General features: G+C 44.5%; 1 protein-coding gene across 6 annotated transcripts; it reads right to left on the bottom strand.

The window, feature by feature from the left end:
- Positions 1-13512: 13512 nt before the first annotated feature.
- On the bottom strand, positions 13513-21350 carry LOC133922432 (uncharacterized). 6 transcript variants are annotated; one of them, XM_062367772.1, is made up of 6 exons: positions 21223-21348; positions 21086-21116; positions 17870-18020; positions 14606-15014; positions 13910-14014; positions 13513-13833 (listed from the first exon to the last, which is right to left on the bottom strand). In XM_062367772.1, the coding sequence occupies exons 4-6, from the start codon at positions 15007-15009 to the stop codon at positions 13827-13829; spliced, it is 516 nt and encodes a 171-aa protein (XP_062223756.1). In that variant the 5' UTR covers positions 15010-15014; positions 17870-18020; positions 21086-21116; positions 21223-21348; the 3' UTR covers positions 13513-13826. The 6 variants fall into 6 exon arrangements, with proteins under 6 accessions (XP_062223756.1, XP_062223759.1, XP_062223754.1 ...); XM_062367775.1 differs by lacking the exon at positions 17870-18020 and having other exon boundaries at positions 13944-14014; positions 21223-21350; XM_062367770.1 differs by lacking the exon at positions 17870-18020 and having other exon boundaries at positions 21223-21347.
- Between the last annotated feature and the right edge of the window lie 2714 nt (positions 21351-24064).

Genomic DNA, 24064 nt, shown 5'->3' with positions numbered 1-24064 from the left:
ACGATCGAAAGAAGCTTTCACCATTTCCACTTTCACATTTTTTTCTCGAAAGCGAAATAAAAAACGATAGTGCCGGAAACGAATACGACGTCGATATTACGGGAACATCGATAACGATATTGTCAGAACAGAAACAAGCCGGTATCGATCGGGAATCAAAATTATAGAACGATAAACACCGGCGTAATGCTACTCGCAATCACGCCCATGCACCATGTATAGGATCAAGTCAATTGATCGATGATTACACACAAACACACTACGAGGATAATATCAAATGTTTAACTTAAGTAATAATACCATACATATTCGACTTATGATAGACCAAACAAACACACAAGTACTGAAGTATACAACCAGATACCAGAATATTGCAACATGCTAACATCCAACGAGATAGACATATTACATATAGTTTTTAGTTCAGACTTAACATAGACACATAATAGTTTAGACTTGACATAGATTTATATGGGTTGGGCTGCTTGTGGATGTGGGCCTTCAGATATGAGGGTGGAAAACGGTAATTACTGGGTTTAAAATACGATAATTATCGGCTAAATACGGAAAAATCTGGAAACGATCGGAAGAGCCCAAAATCATTTCCACTTCCATTTCCGGGACGTAATACCATTTCCATTTCCATTTCTTCGGTATATCATTTCCGGCTGCTATGGTCAGAATTCTTCGAAAACGAGCCCCGGAAAACCGATATATATTGTTCCCATTTTCATCCCTAAGCGCGGCGTCACGCTGGAGGAAGAAGGAGGGGGGCGCGGGCAGCTGACTAATGTGCGACGCGTGGATGGCCACGCTCACATAGGCATGCGCGCGGGCGGGCTGTCCTGCGCGAGGGTGCGCAGGCCGAATGGGCTGATTACGCGATCGTGGCCCAGCGCGGGGAAGGAAGAGGGGCGCAAAGGAGGGCTGGGCCAGATGCCGTGGGCCACGCGAAAGAGAAAGGAAAAATCTCGGCCCGGGAAGAGAAAAAAAAAAGAAAAAGGGGATAAGAATTTTGGTTTAGATTCAAATCAAAATATTTGAATTTGGATTTGACCTTGGATTCATATCAATTTAAATAAACATATTTGAATTGTGGTTTGGACTAGGATCTTGATTCCTGAGGAAGAATTTGAATTCAATTTGGATTTAGGCTGAATAGAAACTCAGAAAAGATTTGAAGCGAGAGATGTACAACTCAAATCTCCATTCAAGGAAGAATAAAATCCATAAACCAATTGTGCATGAATCAACTTAAGGCAGGGATTACTTTAAAATATATTTGGTGCATTTTGGAATACTTAACCAATTAATAAATATGAATTTATATACTAGTGTATATATATATATATATATATATATATATATATATATATATATATATATAAAATTAAACTTGCACTGAATTTTGCTATTAATTAATATGCTAAAACTCAGGATGTTACAAACATGCTCAATGCCGTGGTGATTGAGTCCAGGGAGGTCCTGTGAAGACCATGCAAATACACCGGAGTTGTCCCTTAGGATGGCTATGAGATGGGCTTCCTGCTTCAAAGTGAGGTCTGTCCTGATTTGGATCGTTCGATCGGGGTTCCCTACTCCCAATGGGACGTGCTTGACATCCCTCTCTGACCTAGCTTCATAGGGACCCCGCATTCAAGGCAGGCCAGAGTTGGATCTTTAAGGGGGCCTTCCGCCACGTTATGCATGTGACGGCTATCAAGAGGGGCGGGGTGCCCATACTCGATGCGTCTAGCCGAGTATTGATCGCCGTGTATGGAGAACAGCCCCTGGGGCCCAGGTATCATCATGCAGAGGTAATTGTGATGGGATTCGACTCCAAACTTATTCAGAGTTCCCTGTCCTAGGATGAAGTTGTATGCATAGGGCATGTCAACGACGTCGAAGGTGATAATCTCGACCCACATAGCAAAGCCTTCGCTGAAGGCGACCGATAGCTCTATCCGGCTCAGGGCATCGAGGGGAGCCCCATCAAACCCTTGAAGGGGCCTCCTAGCTAGAGAGAGTCAGCTCTGTGGAATGCGGAGCTGGACGAAGGCATGTACGAAGAGGATATCTACAAAGCTTCCTCCATCGATCAACACCATTCAAACTTCAATTTTGACGATGTTGGCTGTGATGACCAGTGCGTCGGTATGGGGGAAGCTTACTCCTATAGCATCATCATGGGAGAAGATTACAAGGGCTCCGACCCATCTAGGGACTTGGTGGTGGATGCTGGTGGCCTCAACGTGGTTGACCCCACGTGCATAGTCCCACTGATGCCGCTTTGAGGAGCCATCGAAGGGTCCTCCTCCTGTTATAGCCAGGACCACCCACCTAGAATGGTACCCTTCGTTGACGTGTTGCACGGTGGGTAGTGGTGACGGTAGAGGTAGAGCAAGTGGGGGAGGGTTCTGTAAGGTCAAGTGATCAATCTGGCGGCATGCTACTAGCCTACGGCTTCCGCGCTGCTCGTCGCTAGCCCTATCTCCTGCTGTGTGTGCTGCCTGCCTCTCAAGGTACACCTCTCGAAAGGTGATGAGGGTCTAGCAATCTTTGGTGATGTGGGCTCATCTTGTCTCGTGCAGAATGCACCAGTATCCTTCTTCTGGCTGTCGGCCCTAGGCACGTTGCCGCTCGGGGAAGGCTCCGGAGCATCCTTGGCCGCGACCCCTGGAATGGGGCGAGCTCAGAGCCCTCGGGCTTGAGCGATGCTCTGCACGCCGTGCTGTTATTTTTGCCAGGTCCTGCACGCCTCCAAGCCCTCTGCTTCCTCGGAGCCCCTTTTCACCGATGGAGGTGGCAAGGCATGCGAGGACCCCGCTTGAGAGGTGAGCCTCTCGGGCTCGACGTAGGGGGTCATTCTGATACGCACTGTCTCTCAACGGAGCTCCTCCTTTGCACATGTGTCTTCCTTGAATTTGCACATGAGGGTGCTTACTGAGCGCATCGGGCATCGATGCAATCAATCTAGGAGAGGCCTGGTGGCCAGACCTTGGGTAGCGGCGTCAATGACCAATGACTCTAAAATTCCCTTTACCTGGACCTTGGTTTAGGAGAACCTTTGGAAGTATTGTCGAAGGGTCTTACCAGGCTGTTGCTTAATGGCATATAGGCTCCTAAAGGTCATCAGCTCGGCGAAAGTACCCTGGAAGTTGCTACAGAAGGTGTCCCTAAGTTGGACCCAAGCGTAAATAGATCCGGGTTCTAGCACCCAGAACCATCGGAGGGCTACTCCTTCCAGAGCGAGAGAAAAACACTTGGCCATGGTGACCTATCCGCCTCTGTTGGCTTCGATGGCGAGGGAGTATACCCGAGTGAACTTCTCCAAGTCCGAATAACCTTTGAATTTAGGCAGCTTAGGGGTCTGGAACCCGTCTGGGAAGGGTACGGCCTGTAGGTTCGACTGAAGGGGAGAGTCAGAGTTGATGAGAGGGTCTCGCGCTGATGGGCCCAAGGCTCCACTGTCTGTTGGTCGACCACGGATGGCACGTGACGGCGATGCGTCATGACAGCGAAGCCCTCGCTAGCCCCCGAAGCCTGGGCTAGTGCAGTGTTGGCCGTTACAGGCACTACAACGGTCATGTCAGTAGGAGGTTGTGTGGCCTGCAAGGCTACCTGCAGCTCCTCCAGCTGAGCCCAGAGGGCTACCACGTGCGCCTGCTGACTGGCCACAGCGGCTTGTGTGGGTGTGGCTTCAAGCGTAGCCCCCAGGGCATAGCGAGGTCCGCACCCTGTTGTTGCTGAAGGGCAATCACAATGGTGAGGCCCCTAGCATCAGTCATAGCCAGGGTCGTGGCCGGATCGCCGGTGGCCATGGGCTCTCATTTCGGCTAGTTGAGGGGCTAGCATCGGCGTAACGTGAGCTTGGTCATAGCGGCAGTGTGGACTTTCACATCGGCATAGCCGAGGAGTCGGGCACCTTGGTTGTCTTCATCTTTGGTGGCATCCTACCTCTCCTGATGCTTCTACGCGTATTCTCTCCCCATGGCCAGCGCCAACTATTGGTGAAAGAAAATATCTTCCACGAACAAAGTGTGGCAAGAACCAATTCACAGGAATGACTCAAGCTTGGAGGATAAGTGGAGATGGATAGAACACCAGGAGTTTTTAGGGAAATCTACCCCCGCTTGGCTTGGTGGCTAAGGGTATGTATTTATATTGATATTCAGAGTGTAAACATACAAACATGCCCATATAAGACCGATAGAGATATAAGCTCTTTACTGTGTCACATAGCATAGGGCTAGCCCTGTAAATTATTGCTATGATCGTTGAGGCGATTGTTCTAGTGGTTGGTTGTCTATTCTGGCACCATACTGAAACAGCGTGTCAAACGATCACCACTTGCACCAGCATGTCAGATGGCCACCACTTGCACCAGCGTGTCAGGCGGTCACCACTTGACTGGTATTAAATGCTAGTCACTTCACTGCAAGTGGGGGGCGACCTAGAGGCCCATTCCTGGTTGATCTTTCAAAAGGGCCGATGGCTCCGGGAGTCTTCAGGGCTTTGAAGGCATGGCCTCTGGGACCCCTCTAGAGCCATGGGGTCCTGAAGGAGTCCTAAGCCTGATGGTCCTTGGGCCTAGACTGGCAGAGCCAAGGGGACGTTGGGGGTTCTTGATGGCGACCCCAATAGTGACCATAACAGTCCAGCAAGACTTCTGCAATAGGCTGTGAAGTATAGAGAAGTTAGGAATCCAAAAGCCATTAAGAAAAGAGTTCATGAATATATTTGTCAAATTAAACATGTTGTTACTTTAAAAAAATGTTGTTAATAGAATAAGGTTAACCTTGAAATGCAAACATATGTTACAACTAGAGATTTTTCTAGCAGGGATGCCATCGTGGAAGTAGAAGATGAACATATGCGAATTAGTGTCAACAAAGAAAGCTGAGATATGTGATATTGCAGGTGAAACTAATGAAGTGCCAACAAGGCAAATGGTAAAGCATACCGGAAGCTCTCTGACGCTAAGAAGGTTGTGATAGAGAAGAATTTACTTGCTGATCTCCTTAATGTCATCTTTGGATATCTCTATCTTTTCAGCTTCAACTATCTCATAATTTGCTTCATCCCTTGTTGTCACGAGATATCGGCAATCATTATCATATAGTTTTGTGAAGCGCTCAACAATGTCTTGCTCGCAGACATTATCAAGTAGGATCAACATGCCCTACCAACCAATGCTGTGTGGAGCAAGCAACAGACATCATCAAGATCTTTTCCCATCTCCTCGTGGACAGTCATGGATGTTAGGTTTATTATTGCATATAATCTCAAACTGAAACTAAGGATCGATAGCCTAAAGTCATGAACACCTCATTCACATTATGAAGTCATGACTAACCCGATTAAAGGTGCCTCTAAGGCCGCGAAGACCCCCACCTGCATGAGGTAGGCGCATTGTTGGTGTTGATGCTGATGTCATTGTTGCTAGATGATCACCAGAATGGATGGCTGATGATGGACAATAGCCTTCAAGCTGCTCCGAGCCTCCCTTGATCGGTTAGGTTTTAGGTTCTAGCCTCCCTTCCATTAGATGCACTCATGTCCATGAGACAACACGTCAAGAAAACACTTTTCTTATAGGCGTGGGCAGGTTGGAACCTAGTCCAAAAGTCAGTTTTGGCTGACCAATCACAACCATGATCTCAGTCAACTATGGCCCTATTCTCAAGGGCGGCGGTTAGACGAGATCAACAGTAACAATGGAACCAATCTTCGTGATAAGACACTTATGGTATTCACTTCTGCTCCCGTTACATGCTGCTTTACTGAACCACCACCCAAAACTAACCTCAATTGCTCCATCTACAAAGTTATGCTCTGATGATGTAGCTCATTTGTAGTGCTATCTTACACATGTATAGATTATACTCTGATGTTGTGAACATGTCAGTTTACCAGTTTCTACTCATGAGTTATTTATGGATTAAATTAAAACTAAACCACCTTATTTTCCAACAATCTAAAAACCTTATTGTAAGCACTTAGATTCATCAATGGCTGGATTTGTCGATGCACTGAGGCCAGACAAATTTTTTGGTGTGCACTTTAAGAAATGGCAAGTCGAGGTCACTTTGTGGCTGACGACTATGAATGTCTACTGGGTGGTTAATAGCAAGCCGGAAGAAACCCTTACTACTGAGCAGGAAAAGGCGTTCATGCCAATACACTCTTTATAGGATGCATTCTTAGCATTCTTGGTGACCATCTTTATGATGTGTATATGCACATACAAAGCGCGAAGGAGCTGTGGGATAGACTAAATGCTAAATTTGGTGCATCAGATGTAGGAAGTGAACTATATATCATGGAGCGGTATCATGACAACAAGATGATTGAAAATCTCTTTGTAGTCGAGCAGGCTCATGAGGTTCGGTGCATCGTGAAGGAACTCGAACTCCTCAAGATCAATGTACCCAACAAGTTTATGGCTGGAGGCATCATTACCAAGTTACCTCCTTCGTGGAGAAACTTTGCCACTGCTTTAAATGACAAGAGACAAGAGATTACTGTTGAGAGTTTGATCGTGTCTCTTGATGTTGAGGAGAAATCTCGAGCTAAGGATGCAAAAGGAGACGAGGGACACACTGGAGCCAACATGGTGCAAAAACCCTTCACAACAAGAACAAAGGGAAAAATAATAAGCCAAACAAAACAACCACCTTCAAGAAGAAGAATATGAACACAAAAAAACTACCTTGCTTTGTGTGTGGTAAGATTGGACACTTCGCCAAGGATTATCGAGACCACAAGGGAAGAAAGGCTCCACAAAAGTAGAACTCAAAGACTGCTAATGTGGTGACCATTGGAAAAGCTGGAAATGGAGCTGCAAGGTTGCTCATGATTCTTTCGTCCTAATAGGGAATGGATCACATGCTTCTGTGCATGGTATTGGTATGCTAGATCTGAAATTTACTTCGGGAAAGATCGTATAGTTAAGGAACGTGCAACATGTCCCTACAATGAACAATAATCTAGTTAGCGGTTTCCTTCTCTATAGAGACGGGTTTAAGGTGGTGTTCCAGTCTAATAAAGTAGTAGTGTCAAATCATGGACAATTTATTGGTTAAGGTTATAAGTGCGGAAGTTTGTTCCATTTTTTCCTTTCTGATTTCAGCAATAAGTCTGTGAACCATATTTGTGGCAATATTAATGATGATGCTAGTATTTGTTATTCATGATTATGGCATTTAAATTTTGGTTCTATGTCATGACTTTCCAGCATGAGTTTAATTCTGAATTTTTCCATAGTCAAAGGTTCTAAGTATCATAGTTGTGTGCAATCAAAACAACCTCGTAAGCCTCACAAGACAGCTGAGGAGAGAAATTTAGCATCACTAGAACTCATACATTCAGATCTGTGTGAAATGAATGGTGTATTGACGAAGGGTGGAGAAAGATATTTTATGACTTTGATTGATGATGCGACTACGTATTGCTATGTTTATCTGTTAAAAAAAATGAAAGATGATGCTCTAGGTCACTTTAAAATATATAAGATAGAAGTTTAGAATCAACTAGAGACAAAGATCAAAAGAATTAGGTCGGATCATGATGGAGAATATTTTCTAGTGACTTCGACTTATTCTATAAGGAACATGAGATTATTCATGAGAGGATGTCTCCCTATCCACCCCATTCAAAAAGGGTTGTCGAAAGGAAGAACCGCACACTGATTGACTTGGTTAATGCCATGTTAGGCATTATGAGATTATCTCGCGCATGGTGGGGATGCCCTGTTGACTTCGTGTCATATCCTGAATAGAGTTCCTATCAAGGATAAGGAGAAAACCCCATATTAAGAATGGGAAAGGAGAATGCCATCACTTTCTTATTTGCGCACTTGGGGATGCTTGGCGGAAGTGAATGTACCAATATCTAAAAAGTATAAGCTCGGACCTAAAATAGTGGATTGTGTCTTTCTAGGATATGTTCATCGAAGCATTGCTTATAGTTTTTTAGTGGTTAAATCTGAGGTACCTGACGTGCATGTTAATACAATAATGGAGTCTCGTGATACAATATTTTTTGAGCGCATATTTCCTATGAAAGATTTACATAGCATGTCTAGACTATCTTCTGAGATAATTCCTGAATCCACTCCACCTCTTGAGATTATTGAACAAACACATGAGCAAGATTTCGAGGAGGATGATAGTGATGCTCCTAGGAGGAGTAAGAGATAAAGGACTGCAAAGTCTTTTGGTGATGATTTCACTATGTACCTTATGGATGACTGTCGGTGTATCAGGAACCAGGGGTCCCTGAGTCCCGAGACCAGGCCGGCCGTCCGCCACGTGTCACCATCCCGCGAGGTCCCCCCTGCAGGACGAGAAGAACCTAAGTTCCGGGAGAAGGTGCTCGGGGCCGCAGCCTCTGGTTCCCGAGCACCCCAGTTCCCCGATGACCCGCAGAGTCCAAGTACCGGGAAGAAAGTGCTCGGAAGGGTCCCTACTCACCCCCAAGTACCATAGTCCCCCGATGATCCGAACAGCCAAGTACTCGGGAGAGAGTGCTCGGGGCTGCACGTGGCAGCCCCCGAGGACTCGGTTCCCCGAAGGTCCTACCGAAGCGCTCGGGAGAGAGTGCTCGGGGCTACACGTGGCAGCCCCCGAGGACTCGGTTCCCCGAAGGTCCTACCGAAGTACTCGAGAGAGAGTGCTCGGGGCTGCACGTGGCAGCCCCCGAGGACTCGGTTCCCCGAAGGTCCTACCGAAGTACTCGGGAGAGAGTGCTCGGGGCTGCACGTGGCAGCCCCCGGGGACTCGGTTCCCCGAAGGTCCTACCGAAGTACTCGGGAGAGAGTGCTCGGGGCTGCACGTGGCAGCCCCCGAGGACTCGGTTCCCCGAAGGGTCCTACAGGAGTGCTCGGGAGAGAGTGCTCGGGGCTGCATGTGGCAGCCCCTGAGGACTCGGTCCCCTGAAGGTTCACGCAAGATCGCCCGACGACCCGAAGGGTCCCGTTGGCGGGGTGTCAGCCAGTCAAAGGTCCAATGCCGCATTTAATAGGCACGCGCGGCCTGACATCCTGACATCCCGACATTCTCAGCTGCCCACGCCCTAGTGTCAGACCCTGCCATGCTTTGGCAGGGGGGCGTGGGTCCATTAAATGCACGGGTCCCGTCCCGTATCATCCGGGTGCCTCGGGATAACGTTGCCAGGATCGAAGCGCTCCGCCTGCCACCCTGCCCTGACAGAAGAACAAGACAGGGTGGGCGCACCGGGCGCCTCTGTGGCTGCCCGGTGGGCCCTCTCAATGGCACCGGAGGACGCCCACAGTGGCGGGTGGTCGGATGCGCGCCGCATTTTTCCACCGCCCCTGTCACTTCGCCAAGACGGAATGATGACGCCTTTCTCCATGGCGCCTTGGCACTCGCGCCCCCTCTTTCCCATTCAGGATAAGTCGAGGTCGGCGTGTGTATAAAAGAAAAGGATGGAGAACACATGAAGACACGAGCAATAGAGAAAAGAAAGACAGGCGAATGCAAAGTCTGATAAAAGGAAGACAGTGAACAAGAACATCGCAAACAAGCTCGAGCAGAGCTAGAACACGGGAGCCTCAAGCTCTCTGTAGACAACACACCCTTGTAACCAGATACATCTTTGAAGAATTCCCTTCAAGGAAAGATATTGCACTCACACAGGATTAGGGTGTTACGCCCCCGTGCGGCCCGAACCTGTCTAAACCCCGGTGCATCTATCTCTTTTTTGCACTAGGTCGATCATCCCCCACCACCAGCCGTTGCATTTATTTCCGTTTCCATTTATTTTCCCGACGAGCTCGTTCAGGATCATCCCCCCGGCCGAATCTTTAAAAAGGGGTCTCTCGGGATCCCTGCGACAGGAGTTCATCCTCCGACAATGACACTCCCAAAACTATTTCAGAAGCGTTTGCATCTCTTGATGCAGACTACTGGAAGGAGGTAGTCCGCGGTGAAATGAACTTCATCCTCGCAAAGGAGACTATTGGAACAACCCTATGGTTGCAAACCTGTGGGTTGTAAGTGGGTGTTTAAGAAGAAGTTTAGGTCCGATGGTACTATTGAAAAGTACAAAGCTTGACTTGTGGCTAAGGGTTATACCCAGAAGGAAAGTGAAGACTTCTTTGACACTTATTCACCTATTGCTAGATTGACTACTATCCGAGTGCTACTTTCCTTAGCTGCCTCACATGATCTTATCATTCATCAGATAGATGTTAAGATAGCTTTTCTTAATGGAGAGTTGGACGAGAAAATTTATATAGAATAACCTGATGGGTTTGTAATAAAAGGTTAAGAAGGCATGTTGTGTAAGTTGTTGAAGCCCTTGTATAGTCTTAAACAAGCTCATAAGCAATGACATGAGAAGTTTGACGGAACTTTAACATCTGCAAGCTTTTTGTTCAATGAGTCAGATAAATGTTTGTACTATCACCATGGTAGGGTGATGGAGTTATATTGTGCTTGTATGTTGATGACATACTGATATTTCGGACAAACCTTGATGTGGTTAATGAGGTCAAGTCTTTCTTATCTCAAAGCTTTGGTATGAAAGATCTATGTGAGGCTAATGTAATCTTAAACGTCAAGTTAATCAAATGAGAGAATGAGATTACTCTTACACAATCTCATTATGTTGAGAAGGTCTTGAGCCGCTTTGGCTACCAGGACAACAAGCCTTCTCCAACACCTTATGATCCCAGTGTGACTTTAAAAGAATAAGAAAAGTGCCAGAGACCAACTGAGACACTCTTAGATTATTGGATCATTCATGTACTTAGCTGGTGCTATAAGGCCTGACATCTCATTTGCTATAAGCAAATTGAGTCGATTTACTTCTAATCCGGACGATGAACATTGATGTGCGCTTGAGCGAGTCATGCTCTATTTGCTTGGTACTATAAGTTATGGTCTTCACTATTCTGGGTACCAGTCGGTACTAAGAGTTATAGTGATTCAAACTAGATATCTGATGCTGATGAGATTTACGCCACGTGAATATATATTCACTCTAGGTGGTGGTGCTGTCTCATGTAGGTCTTACAAACAGATCATCTTGACGATGTCAACTATGGAAGCAGAACTCACTGCATTAGACACAACCACTGTTGAGGTAGAATGACCGTGTGAGTTGTTGATGGACTTACCTGGGTTTAGAAACTGGTACCGCCTATCCTTATAAACTGTGATAATCAGACAGTTATTATCAAAGTAAACAGTTTTAAGGATCATGACAAGTCCACAAGGCACGTAAATAGATGATTAAAGTCTATCAAGAAATTGAGAAGCTCCGGAGTGATAATCTTGGATAATATCCAAACAGCTAAGAACCTAACAGATTCTTTTACAAAAAGACTATCATGGAATGTGATAGATAATGTATCAACGGAGATGGGTTTGAGATCCATGTGAGTTATACCATAGTAGTAACACAACCTATGTGATCGGAGATCTCGTGAATTAGGACCTGAGAAGAATAAGCTATTGGTCTAAGTGGAGGAGAGTACATTTTTTTTATCCACTCGAGTGAAGATGCAATACTCTCAGAGATCTATAAGGTAGGTTGGCTATTGCCTTAATGTGGTATGTTGGCTTTAAGTAGCGAAGATGCTAACCTACATGATATTTTTGATGCTCTACCCGCGGGGTAGCCTACTGGCAGCCAAGTATCAGTTATGACTTTAAGTGAAACTTGTTTGCACAAAATTGACAATTCAAGATGTAGTCCATTGTTCAAGTTGCGAATGAGTGTAGCTTGATATTCTAGGTGGATGTTCAACTTAACAGTCTCCACTAAAATATTGTTATATCAAACAACAGTGAAAAATTAGCGATTCTCTATGAGACTTTGAGATCTGGTGAAGGATTATTAGAATTATAGAGGCCGAGCCCGTATAATAATTCTCAATGAATCTCAAATACTCATATTGTGGAGAGGTTGCCTATGATGAGATCCACCCTCTATTAGTATCATATTGCTAATGGAGGTGGAGGTGAAAGGTTTTCTCTTTATATATATGCAAGGATCCCTACCTTATTAGATGAAAAATAAATAGACTGCTAATTGAGAGTAGCGTTTAAATTAGAAACGCTCTCAAAACTGAGTCTATATAAGAGTTAGGTTTTTTTTTACCTCTTTCTCTCTCTGTTGTATTACCGTTGTAGTCTACTCTATCCCGGCGTTGGTGTGCACCAGTAAACGGGAGAGTAGGTCTCTGAAAACCTCCCTCTTGAGATCCTATATTGGGAGAGGGTGAATAAGACTTTTGGGAAGCGCTATGCGCGATTATTCAAGTTCTTTACCATGGCTCGTCTTTCTGGTTGTTTGGGCGCTGCCTGCTATCATCATCAACAAATCTGACGTGTCGTCAGCAAGATCGATTGCGCCATCAACATGGTGCAACCTGCATCCTAGCAGTTTTCACAGCGCAGGATCAGTACGTAAAAATCATATTACACGTACTTTATTTTCTATGATTTCTAATTTCGAGTATAGTAGATCTAGTCATTTATAATGCTATCTTACATATATATCTAGATTATATTACGATGATATAAACATGTCAGTTTATCAGTTTTTATTTATAAATTATTTATGAATTAAAAGTGACCTATTTTCCAATATTATCCACCCAGCACATGATTGACGTCTCGTACAACAAAGGAAGCCGAGGCCTGAAACAAAGGAAGCCGAGGCCTGAAACATGGCACTAACCTGCGCGCTGATATGCAATGGTGCTTCAATCCCGGGTTTATCCGGCGACACACGTTCCAACCATGGCCACAGCAACCTCGGTGCGAAGTTTAAAAACTGGAAGCTGTGGATACTCATTCCCAAGCAAGTGGGCACCGTTTCGCAGCCCGTCCATAAGAAAGCTCTGCAGATTTTGTCCGCGACGCAGGGCGCCGGCTCGGCGAGGAGTCTCCGAGAAGCCGCGTTATCCGGGCTCGCGGCCGGTGGACATCCCCAGACCGCGCGCTCGACCAATCGGAGCCATGACGAGGACGACGAGGGAGGCTGCGGTACTGGTACGATGGTGAAGAAATGTGCCGCCTCAGCGAAGCGAAACAATCTTCCACGGATTTTTTTTTTTTAAAGCTCCAGAGGCTTGAAAAAAAGATTCAGTTTTGCCCGTGCTGTCTTCCAGTCCGAGGTTTGTTTTTGTTGCACAAACGAACGTGTCTTTGCCCTTTAGTTGTCGCGCAAAACTATACTACTTTCTCCGTTTCACAATGTTTATCCATACCCACTATTACATACAAATCAAGAAATACTGAAATCGAGTGAAAAATACATAGAGATGACTATACTACCCTAATCAATACAACGATAAGAGCAAGTAACTCATCAGCGTTGGAGTAAATACATGCATGCACTCGAAAGTATAGCAGAAAAATAGATCATAAAACATCCTTGTTAACGCAATAGATAAACAATTTGAGACAGATACTCTCGAGATAATGAATAAATATTACGAAACAGAGAGAGTAGTGAACAAGAGCAGACAACCAGGGATATTAAGAAACAACAGTACTAGTTAACTGATACTTGTGAAGCAAGCGTTTTGGGGTTACATGATCACATGACTCGAAGCGCAAACAAGCATGCCGAAAGGAACGGAAATAAAACAGCAAACATAGATCGGAGGCACTGTCCCAAATGGGAATGAGGACCAAATGTAAAAACGGGAAAGGAACAAAAGTAGTAATAGCATCGCGGATGTCTTTCGCATTCTACTGCTTAATCTCTTATGTGGGGGCTCTTCTTGCTGCTTCTGCTCGCCGTCGTCGCGAACTTCATGATCTCTGAGATGCAGCAGCTCCTACACCTCAGTGCCTGCAACAAGCATACACCAACCTCATTCAGATCATTAACATCACACAAGAAAAGAAGGAAAGATTTGATAATTTACAAGTAATTTTCGTAGGTCATGGCGGTTGCGCTACCGGAGTCCCGTGGTGCGTTGCATCTGAAACATTCCATCCTGCTAGCGAAGTTGTGCTCGTTGCATCCAGACCTGTCAACATTCGGGGACACAGAAAGCAAAATTCATAAGACATGAAACTGTAAATCATATGCCTATTGTGATGAATTACGAGTCAGCTATGGCACTTTAACATTTGAAATGCATGGGGCAGGCTGCTACAGTCGAACATGACGCTAAAAGTGACCAAGCTACATATACATATCTTGTGCTGTATGCATCAAATGAGTCATAGAATAACCTTTTGGGTTCAACATCTACAGTGAGTTACTCATCTATAAAATCACGGACACATCATCAGCAAAAATATACAAAGTACTACTAGATTTATCATGCATGGAGACAGGCAGCATGGTTGATTGTTTTGTCTCGTGCCCCGGCAATCCCCAACCTTCTTTTCTAAAGGAAACCCCAAAACATGGAAGAATGGCACATACAGAAGGTGCGAGCATACAAAAGGACAAGACAACCACTAAACCATGTATGGTACCCATACCATGAATGGTTTCTTCAAAAACAAGGACTGACCAAATCCTATCGGTTGACTACACGAACCCAAAAATGAGAAAGCACAGAGTTAAAAAAATTTATCAGGGTGAAAGGATAGTGTTAAGTAACACGCACCTGGTGCAAATCCAATCTCCAGACTTCCAACCAGGGCGGTTAGTACGGGCAGCGCCGCCGAAGCCGTAGCCCCGTGAGCGCGACATGTCACCATCAAAACCGCCAGCGCCACTGTTGACAGCAACTTCATCCTTGAAGGCAGAGCACTTGAAGCAGTTGGAGCGGCTGGCGAAGTTGTGTGCGCCGCAGGAGCAGTACCAGTCCCCTGGGCGGACATCAGAACCAGCAGCAAAGCCACCGCCAAAGGAGGAACCGCCACGGCCACCGAAGTTAGCATAGTCACCTCCAGCACTGCCACGATCAACAGCACCACGCGGCTCACCGCAGCGCTGGCATAGGTCACGCCGGCTGAAGTTGAGGTGCTGGCACGCTCTGCAGTCCCAGTCTCCTGGCTTCCTGTTCATCTTGCCTGCGGAACATACACAATCAAAACAAAACCAAATGGGCACATCGAGCCAGACAAATCTCATCAAACTATGAGCAAGAACAAAAACATGCTTGAACAACCCAACTGTTATCTCTCTACTGTATGCCGTGCTTCTTGTCTAAGTCAAGAAACAGAAACAACCAAGGTATTTATGAAGTTACACACTAACAGAAAGCTAAATTACCTAAGGAAAGCTCGGCTGTCGTGTTGCTTGGCACCAAGATGAGAAGTTAAGGGAAATGGTGATGCAGCAAGGTGCGTATGTGCAGGGGTATTTATAGTGAAGTTTGGAGGGGATGCTGAAACCGAGGGTGAGCTATCTTTGTGCCTTTGATTCTTGGTGCACTTTGGCCCGCGAATAACAAGGGAATCACGTAAAACTAGAAAGAAGAGGGGAGTTAAAGAAAAGAAAAGAAGAGAAAGCCATTAAAGGGAAAAGAATTATGGGAGTTTGAATGCTTCCTTTACCCTGCATCTCTGCCTCCCTTGGCATCATCTTTTGAGACATGGGATGGAGAGATGTGCACTTCTGCGCATTCTTGTGCTTAGGAAATTTAACATCTTTTGCTGTGTTTATTTAACATTCAAAGGTTGCAACACTAGTATGGAATCTTAGTGGAAGATTAGCATAGCATTCAACCCAAAAAAACCGTCATGGTTGGTCAGGTATTCTCCTCTATTTACAGGGCGCACTTCGAGTTCATAATCAGACATTTTAGATTAATGTCAGATAAATAACCACGTTGACAGCTCCCAATACTTGTACAGGGGTATTTAGGTAAGGAATCTAAATTTCTAATAAAATCAAATAATATGGGCTCAATTATGATCCAGCTCTTTTTATTCTTAAGTACAACTTGAGTCGGAAGGAAGCTATTAGTCACAACAACAGTTCCACGAAAATTCCCCTAAAAAACTAGTTCCATGAAAATGCTGTAACTAACATTTCGCAAACTTCCACATGAAAATAATTCCATGCTTCAGTTCAAAAAACAGGCACCCTGACTTCGGTGCTAATTTGGCCACATACAGATCCTACTTCTTGGATATCTATCATGATGTGAGTTGTGAACTGATAATATATTTGACATCTCACAATTTCTGGACGAAGAAAAGAAGACCAGCAAATTAGGTTCTGTGTCATTGTACTTAGGACAAAATACAAAATCCAGAACTACCTGCCATGCTCGAGTTTTTTATTCGAATATATATGGTTCAAATGTTTCACTCTTTAGGATAACTGAGACAAGAATCACGGCACATCATAATCAATCTTTTCTAAACACGCAAGACGGAAGCAGAACCCCACTATTTTGTAGTTTCACATAAGGACCAAATATTGATTTTAGTTATTCATGGGGTTGAGAGTTCAGCTAATGTTAACTGCTGAACGACAGAGTTCTCTGCCATCCCTACATTTGAAGGGCAAACAAATCACCCATTTCTTTATCTGATTCCAAAACCACAAACATATCTGTGCTAAAAGGGCATAAAATCTAATCAGCTATGCCTAACAATGCAGCTATCACACTAAGTTCAGCAATTGTGTCGGCCACGCTCCAGTGCTATCCACACACGTCTGATGGAATATTGCATGTACAGGAGCGACTCAAGCATTATATGGCAAGTGAAACAAAACCTAAAATAAGCACTTATGAGATTCCGAGGGAAAATGAGTATATATGCAAATAAGCAAATATATGAGGTGTTGAAAAGTGAGAACGATGCTGATCATTCTGAACTTATGCTTATTTATTGCTATATAACTATTGATTCCTGCAACTAAGAAAAGTTTATTCCTGCTCCTGATATTCAACGCTAACTTTGCTTTCTTTACTATCAATAATTGGGAAAAGGACCATGGAATCCATTCCAACCAACCATCACATCAACTCAAGGCTATATCCATTTCTGCCGAGCAATCTACACCAGGACGATAATTCAACCATTTCATTTCTTCAGTATAACTTTAAACAGGCAAGTCTTCTTAAACTGGAACTCCTTTTTCTTCAGATCGTGATGATAATGCAGTTCTGTTCCATGTATGCATAACTAACTGGCTAACCCTAATTTATTTTCTGAACTATTTTTATCACTAAGATGGTAGAAACAAGTCCCATTACCAACAACAAGAAAAGTAGATATCAGCCAAGCTCCAGTGAGGTGCCCTTTATTTTGCATGGATCAGAAATGGACTAGCTGAAATTCCGGATAAGAAGGAACAAGCATGAATACGGTGACATTATAGCACCATGTGGATATTCTAAATGCAACTAGAGAAAGGAGCATAAAGTATTCATCAGCTTACCAACAAGGTAAAAATCTACATGGCAACGGCATGATGTGCAAGTGACAAAGCAAAACCTACACTAGTAAGGGCCTGTTTGTTTCAGCTAGAGATTTTGAAAAACAACTTGTAGATTGTGGATTGTAAAAAACTAAATTGTGGATCCTAAAAAACTTTGATAGCCAGTTCAGTAAAATAGACTTTCATAATCTGTGAAAAGTTAAGAGAAACCAGCCTTTTGGATTCCCACAATACAACAAACGGATTATAAAAAACTGTGATAAGTAGTTGTCTGTTTGTTTCAGCTTTGGATTGTAAAAGCTGAAAGCCACAATCCGAAGCTGAAACAAACAGGCCCTAAAGCCATCGACACAGTATCTTCTCAACTAAGTTGAATCTAATAAATGAGAAACTTTTTTCCTCGCAAAAAAAAAGAGAAGATCCCAAGGTGGACAAGATTTATGCTATGAATAAAGTCATTAATACAGTTCATATAATGAAAGTGCAATGTGCTTAAACAAATAAGAGGTTGAGAACAAATAGTTGTTACCTAAATTTTGCTCAGTCAATAACCTGAGCTATCTTTCTTTTTTTGGGAACATCCCAAAATCTTTCAGAAATTCATGCACCTCTTTGGGCCCCTTGTGTTTCCTCAATTATCAACAAGGGGGCTACTGATACACACCCTTTGTCTACGTATACTAAAAAAAGCATATAGGTAGATAGTTACTCTTCCTGTTCAAAAATAGTATGGGTATTTCTTTTAGGTTCGGTCTTCGAAGTTGGATTTTGACTAACATTTTCTCACAAAATATATCAATTATAGCTACAAAACCTATATAGTGTGAAATTATTTTGAATTATGAAACTAGTTGTATAATTTTTATGTACTAAACATTCTTATAATTTGATTAAATGTTAGTCAAAGTACATAAAATTTGTCTTTTCTAAAAAGAAATATGTCTACTATTTCTGAACAGAGGGAGTATATTGCTACACAATATAAAACTAAATGGATGAAGGTGACAGGAGATAAGAGAAAGAAAAGGGAACACTTCAAATCAAGACAGACTAAGTATTGAGCACTAGGCTTTATCTTTTTCGTTATAAGAGGCAGTTTTCGAATACAGAGAAAGATGGCATCATCTCATAATGAACTCTCCATGCACAAAACAAGATGAAAATGATTCCTGGGAGAAAGCAAAGTGTAAGGGGCTGATGCATAACCGATGAGGATGCATGAATTTCATTAAAGATGGGATGAAATCAAGAGGGTAGTAGTCCTCGAGGGTGGCGTTGACCGCTATCTTTAGAACTCTTTTAACCTCCCTTCAACTTTCAGTTGTGTTTTGCATCTCCTGTGATGTTTCCCTTGCCCCTTTACTTGTGCTCATTCATGAGGATTTACATCACTGGATTTACTTTTGCTTTTTACCTGTTCAACCTATTTCCTTTCTCTTATGTTACTGTGCTACAACTTACTAGTACTTGCCGTGGAGGTAGTAGATGGTAGGAGGGAAGGTATAGGTTTCAAAATCATAGGATGATATGCCTTCTCTTCCATTCCATTCTCTTGGGTGAAGTGAAAGGAGAAGCAGATACAAATCATGGAGTCGTGTAAAAAACTGAGGGGCCAAAAGCTAATTTGGATTCTCTCCTAGGGAAGTGCCTCCATGCATGACCATGACCAAACCCCAAAGGAAATGATCACTTGATAGCCCCTAACGTGCTTTGATTCTCTGCTTTTGCACAAACAAGAACCAGCTCAGGCTTTCAGCTTTTGTATTACTAACAAGCGTACTCAAACAAGAATGAAGACTTGCAGAAGAAGACAAATAATCTTCAGCAACAACCCTAGGCACTACCTAGTGTTTATTGACTAGTGTTACCAACAAAGGACCGAGCTTCTAAATACCTGGATTTCGGTAGAATGGTTTGGGAATGAACTGATAAACTATAAGGTGAAAGCTGAAAATTGACATCTGTATTTGTAGAAGGATTGGATCTTTGGTAAATATGCTGAAGCAGATGTTGAAGCTATATGATCTTGGGGAAAATGTATTCCAACAGTTTGATTATACTACATTAATCAGTCATGTTTACGATGGTAGCACGCGTATCTTTCAACTGTAAGTTCCATTCTTACTAAAACTCGTATATTTATATAAGCTTAATAGTTAAGTTATCGAACTACTTGTGTACATAGAAATACAGAATTTACAACTTAAATTTAATATGGTCTTTGCACAACAACACTCTGTGCCGGATACAGATTTTGTTGATATATGTATCAGTTGAACATGATATATATTACTCATAAACATTTCATTCCATACAGCTTCTACCTAGATCGGAGCCCGCATACCAGTCAAACGGTCATAAATAACCCTCAGCTGTCCCAAGGCATGAAATTTCCCAACTTAAACCCACTTTTGCAAACATTTGTTTAAGTACGCTCTTGTTCCTAGAAAACGAATCATTAATTGCACTTGCATGTTAGGAGTAGTATATCTTTGTCTCTAGGATTCCAAAGACGATGATACAGTTTCACAGAGCACCTCTTTCTGGTTACACAAGTACTCCCTCACTGACACGCGAGTCCAAACAATGCAAGATACTGGTATGGTTCCCTTTTGAGCTACCTGACCCGCACAGAAATGAGTTAGCACACGGATGGGCCACAATGGGGGATAAACCTAAGACAAAGAGCAATATAATAGGGGTGCATGAACTTTAATTATGTTGTTATAGATTGTATGCGCACGTCATGAGTACTATAGATTCCATGGCATGTGTGGTGTCTTGATGCAGCACACTGGCCCTCCTGTAGTTCCTTGATGACGTAATCGGTCCTCGACAAGGATAAAGTCAGTCAGCCAGTTTGGCTGACCAGCTTTCTTGTATACGCTCGATGCGGATGCAGTGATGCGGTACATTGCATTGCAGACGCAGTACATGGTTTGCATTGAGTAGACAAGACCAGGATGGTGCGCAGCATGATTGCACAACACAACTGACCCTATGGGGCCTGTCAAACATGGTTTCATTTGGTGTAGATTTCATATCTTAGGGACCAAACATGCAAGCAAGCAAACAGACAGACAACAATCCGAGTCAAAGATCAAACCAGCCAAACTACCAGAGCTCAAAGCCTAAAAGACTTCAGAAGGCCAATCAAGCGCACAACTGCACAACTCTGTCACTCAAACTCAAGAAAGCCAATCAGCCTATAAATCAAGAACGCCGTACAAAATTCCTCAGATCGATTCCCCCCAAATTCCAAAACCATATACTTATATCACCCGCAATCCGAGCGGCGACAGAGATTGCGGCAAACCAAGCAGTCAAGCACCACCCTGCCCCCACGGCTCGCGGCGGCAAAACCCCCAGATCCCCCACCTCGCATCAGGTGCCATGAATAGCTGTCGACTTATCAGCGGCCGCACGAATCTCGAGGACGCGCGCCCTCGACCCCGGGGCCCCAAGACGCCAAAACCCTACCGCGCGCGAGCGAGGCGGCCAGCCAGCCGAGAGCGCGAACACGATACAGAGAGGAACAACCAAGGCGAATCCGCAATCGCGGCGCGCTGCATCCAGTCTCGACGGATCGATCCGTCTCTAACAACGAAAAATTAACAAGCAACCAGACGATAACAGCCGATCGATAGATGCCACAACAATAAGCGAAACCGAAAACACGAAACAGACCGGCCCAACCATGATCGATCTCACGACGAGACCGAGGAAGGAGGAGCAGGGCGCGTACCTGATCTCGGATCCTCCCCGATTCCTCGCGACTGGGAGACGACGGCGCGACAGGGGGCAGACCAATCTCGTCAGGGTCGGAGGAAGAAATCAACCAAACGAGACGAGACGAGACGAGAGAGGATTGGAGAAACCTACCTGATCCTCTTCCTCGTCGCCGCAAGAACAAAGGGAGAAGTTTTTTTTTTTTTTTTTTTTTGGCGTGCGTACGTGCGTATTTGCTCGCCTGATCTGTGGGGGAGAGAGGGTCACGCGCGGCACCGACGTCGAGGCGGGTCAAAGGGCAGCGCCCGCCGGGCCCGCACGTCGGCGGCAGCGGCAGCGGCAGCGGCAGCGGCAGCGGGAGCCCGCGCCGCGTGCCGTGGCTTTCGTGGAGGCCAAGTGTCAGCCGGCGATGTGATCGGTCTTTCACTGACAGGTGGGCCGGTGTCTGGGTCCACCAAGATACATCGTACACGTGGTTCGTTACGGGCATCTGGATGATATCAGCCGTCCAATGGGTTATCCACCGTCTTAAAAGTTCGTCTTGATTCATACAGTCGCAGATATTCAGTTAAAAATAATTTGTACAGAGCATCAATTTTTTTTTCGTAGTAGTAGAAAACCACATGTTCCCGGGCTAGTTCGAATTAACCTATAAATTTTTAATTCATAGGATCTTGGCAAAACTCCGCCCTAACCAAATCATGGCTCACCAGCCCTTCCATCCACTCTACGAGTTTTTTTTTCAAGGCAGAAATCATAAAATCTGGTGTTAAAAATCATTAACTAAGGCAAATAGGTTTCCTGTAAAACATTACGGTCATAACTTACGAGTTTAAGTGATATTGACCAAAGAAAGGGTTTCTACAACTATGACTACAAAATTTATGGCTTTTGTGAAATACACTCTTTTAAATTAAAGGAAATTATATGTGTCTATGTAATAGGTAAAGGGTGTCACACCTGTTGGATCCCACGTTGTCACATATCAACCGGTGGGCAAATACCCTTAAGATCACGACCTCACCTTGCGACCAAGACAGGGCTCCTGCGACTAGTCCCATAATCGAGAACAAAACCCTGCGACTAGCCCCTATTCAAGGTAGATACTCACATAACCAGTCAAATCATATTTAATACTATGAACTCAAGTGTTTTCTTTTCCCGTCACTCCCTTTCGGTGAGTAAGGTCGTGGGCAGATGTGTGGCGTAGTGAACCATCTCGTAGCATTTAATGCTACGGGGTAGTCTCACAAACGAGCGTGACGATGTTTGTTGATAGGACGGGGCACACAGGGTGATCAGAGTAGGGTGTGCGTGCCTATACTTCATCATGATGAGCTAGCAATAGTTGGCTTCGTCAGGCGTAGATCTACCACGGAGTTTGGCACAGTCTATTTATATATGCATATTTTTCCTATTATATAAAGGGGGAGGACTCGGCTTGTAGGACAATAAAAAAATATTTTGTTACAAGTTTATCTAATCTATAAGAAAATACATAGGACGTAGGTCTTATGTTCCTTCGATCCAACCATAAGAAACGTAGATCAATACACCCATCAGCATGTATACCCTGGATTCATTGTCAGCGATTATCCCTTGACGGTTAACGCACCGGGTAGGGAACACGTTTTTCATGTTTCCTTTAGATTTGGAGACTATGGTTGGACTATCCATGTTCGGATCTATGACGGCCGCGAAGTCCCGTTTCGAGGACCCTAGCCGTCGCGAGTTTTCACCATAGGGTACGACTCAGACGAGCCCAGTGTACTCCAAGCATGGGGCACCGAGATTGTCGAGGGTTAATTCCTGACAATATGTATGGGGTATACCAGACGACATGAGCATGATCAACGTTTCCTATGAGTGAGAGTGTGTGTGTTGATGAACTCAAGAACACAAGGGGTTATCCAAATTCAGGCCTATAATGGAATAACAATCCTACATCTTGTGTATTTTTTATGATAGGGATCCTGAATACAGAAAAAGTCTCTTTTTTTACGAGCCCGGTCCTCCCTCCTTTATATAGTAGGAGGAGAGATGTATATACAAACAGTATATACCAGAACTATGATAGCCTCAATCCTGCCAAAAACCTCTACTACAAGGCCATTGTTACAGAGAGTAGGCATGCTCAGTCTACCGGGTCATCTTGCTTGTCCTGTCCCATCAGCCGTACGTTGCCACACCCACTTGTGAGACTGTCGCCCCCGCCTGCATGGTCGTCCCGCAGCATTAATTGCTATGGAGCCACTGCACCACTACGCTGGTCATGACTTCGCTCGCCGAAAGGAGGTGCCTAGGGAAGGAAAACACTTGAGTAGGTAGCATTAAATTAGATTAGACTGGTTAGATGAATACCTGCTCCACGACCAGTCAGGGCTATTCATGGGGTTTCCTTTCGTGATCAGGGAACTGATCGTGCAAGTCCTACCAAACATGTGCACTAGAGTTAGCTTTTGGTAATATCTACTACCAACGGGCCATTACTGGTGTGGGCCCATAGAACAGGGAATTCTCTATTCTTTATATGGACAGTAGTCCCTGGGAATGCAGGAGACTGAATGGTTTTGCCATGTGGTCGTGGCCGTAGTCTGGTCGTACCACTTGGGCCCTAAGTGAACATAAGTTTCAGCCCAGGGGGTGGCCATTGACGTTGCCTCCTCACATGGTTGGATCAAGAAACCGCTTCCTGAGAGGAGGTTAAACGTCTAGAGAGACAGAGAAAAGATGTAAGTGGGAGAGAATCATGGGAGAGAGAAACATTAACTGCCACTGGACCTGAGAGAATTTTGGTTCCCCATGCATGACCCTTTGAATATCGAAACGGATGGACTCCGGGACAGTTGGGATATCGTGTTGGCCCTACAAAATGGATAGTCAAAGGTTCCCCATGAATTTTCTCCAATCTCTCCCAGCCTCCACGCCTTCACACCCAGAGCCCCTTGTTTCCGTTGCCGTTCGTGCTTCTACTACCCCCTCTATCGTATTCTAA

Source organism: Phragmites australis, chromosome 6 (assembly GCF_958298935.1).
Source record: "Phragmites australis chromosome 6, lpPhrAust1.1, whole genome shotgun sequence".
In the NCBI taxonomy this organism is placed as follows: domain Eukaryota; kingdom Viridiplantae; phylum Streptophyta; class Magnoliopsida; order Poales; family Poaceae; genus Phragmites; species Phragmites australis.
The sequence above is the reverse complement of the archived record's forward strand: the minus strand, read 5'-3'. Positions and strand labels throughout refer to the sequence as shown.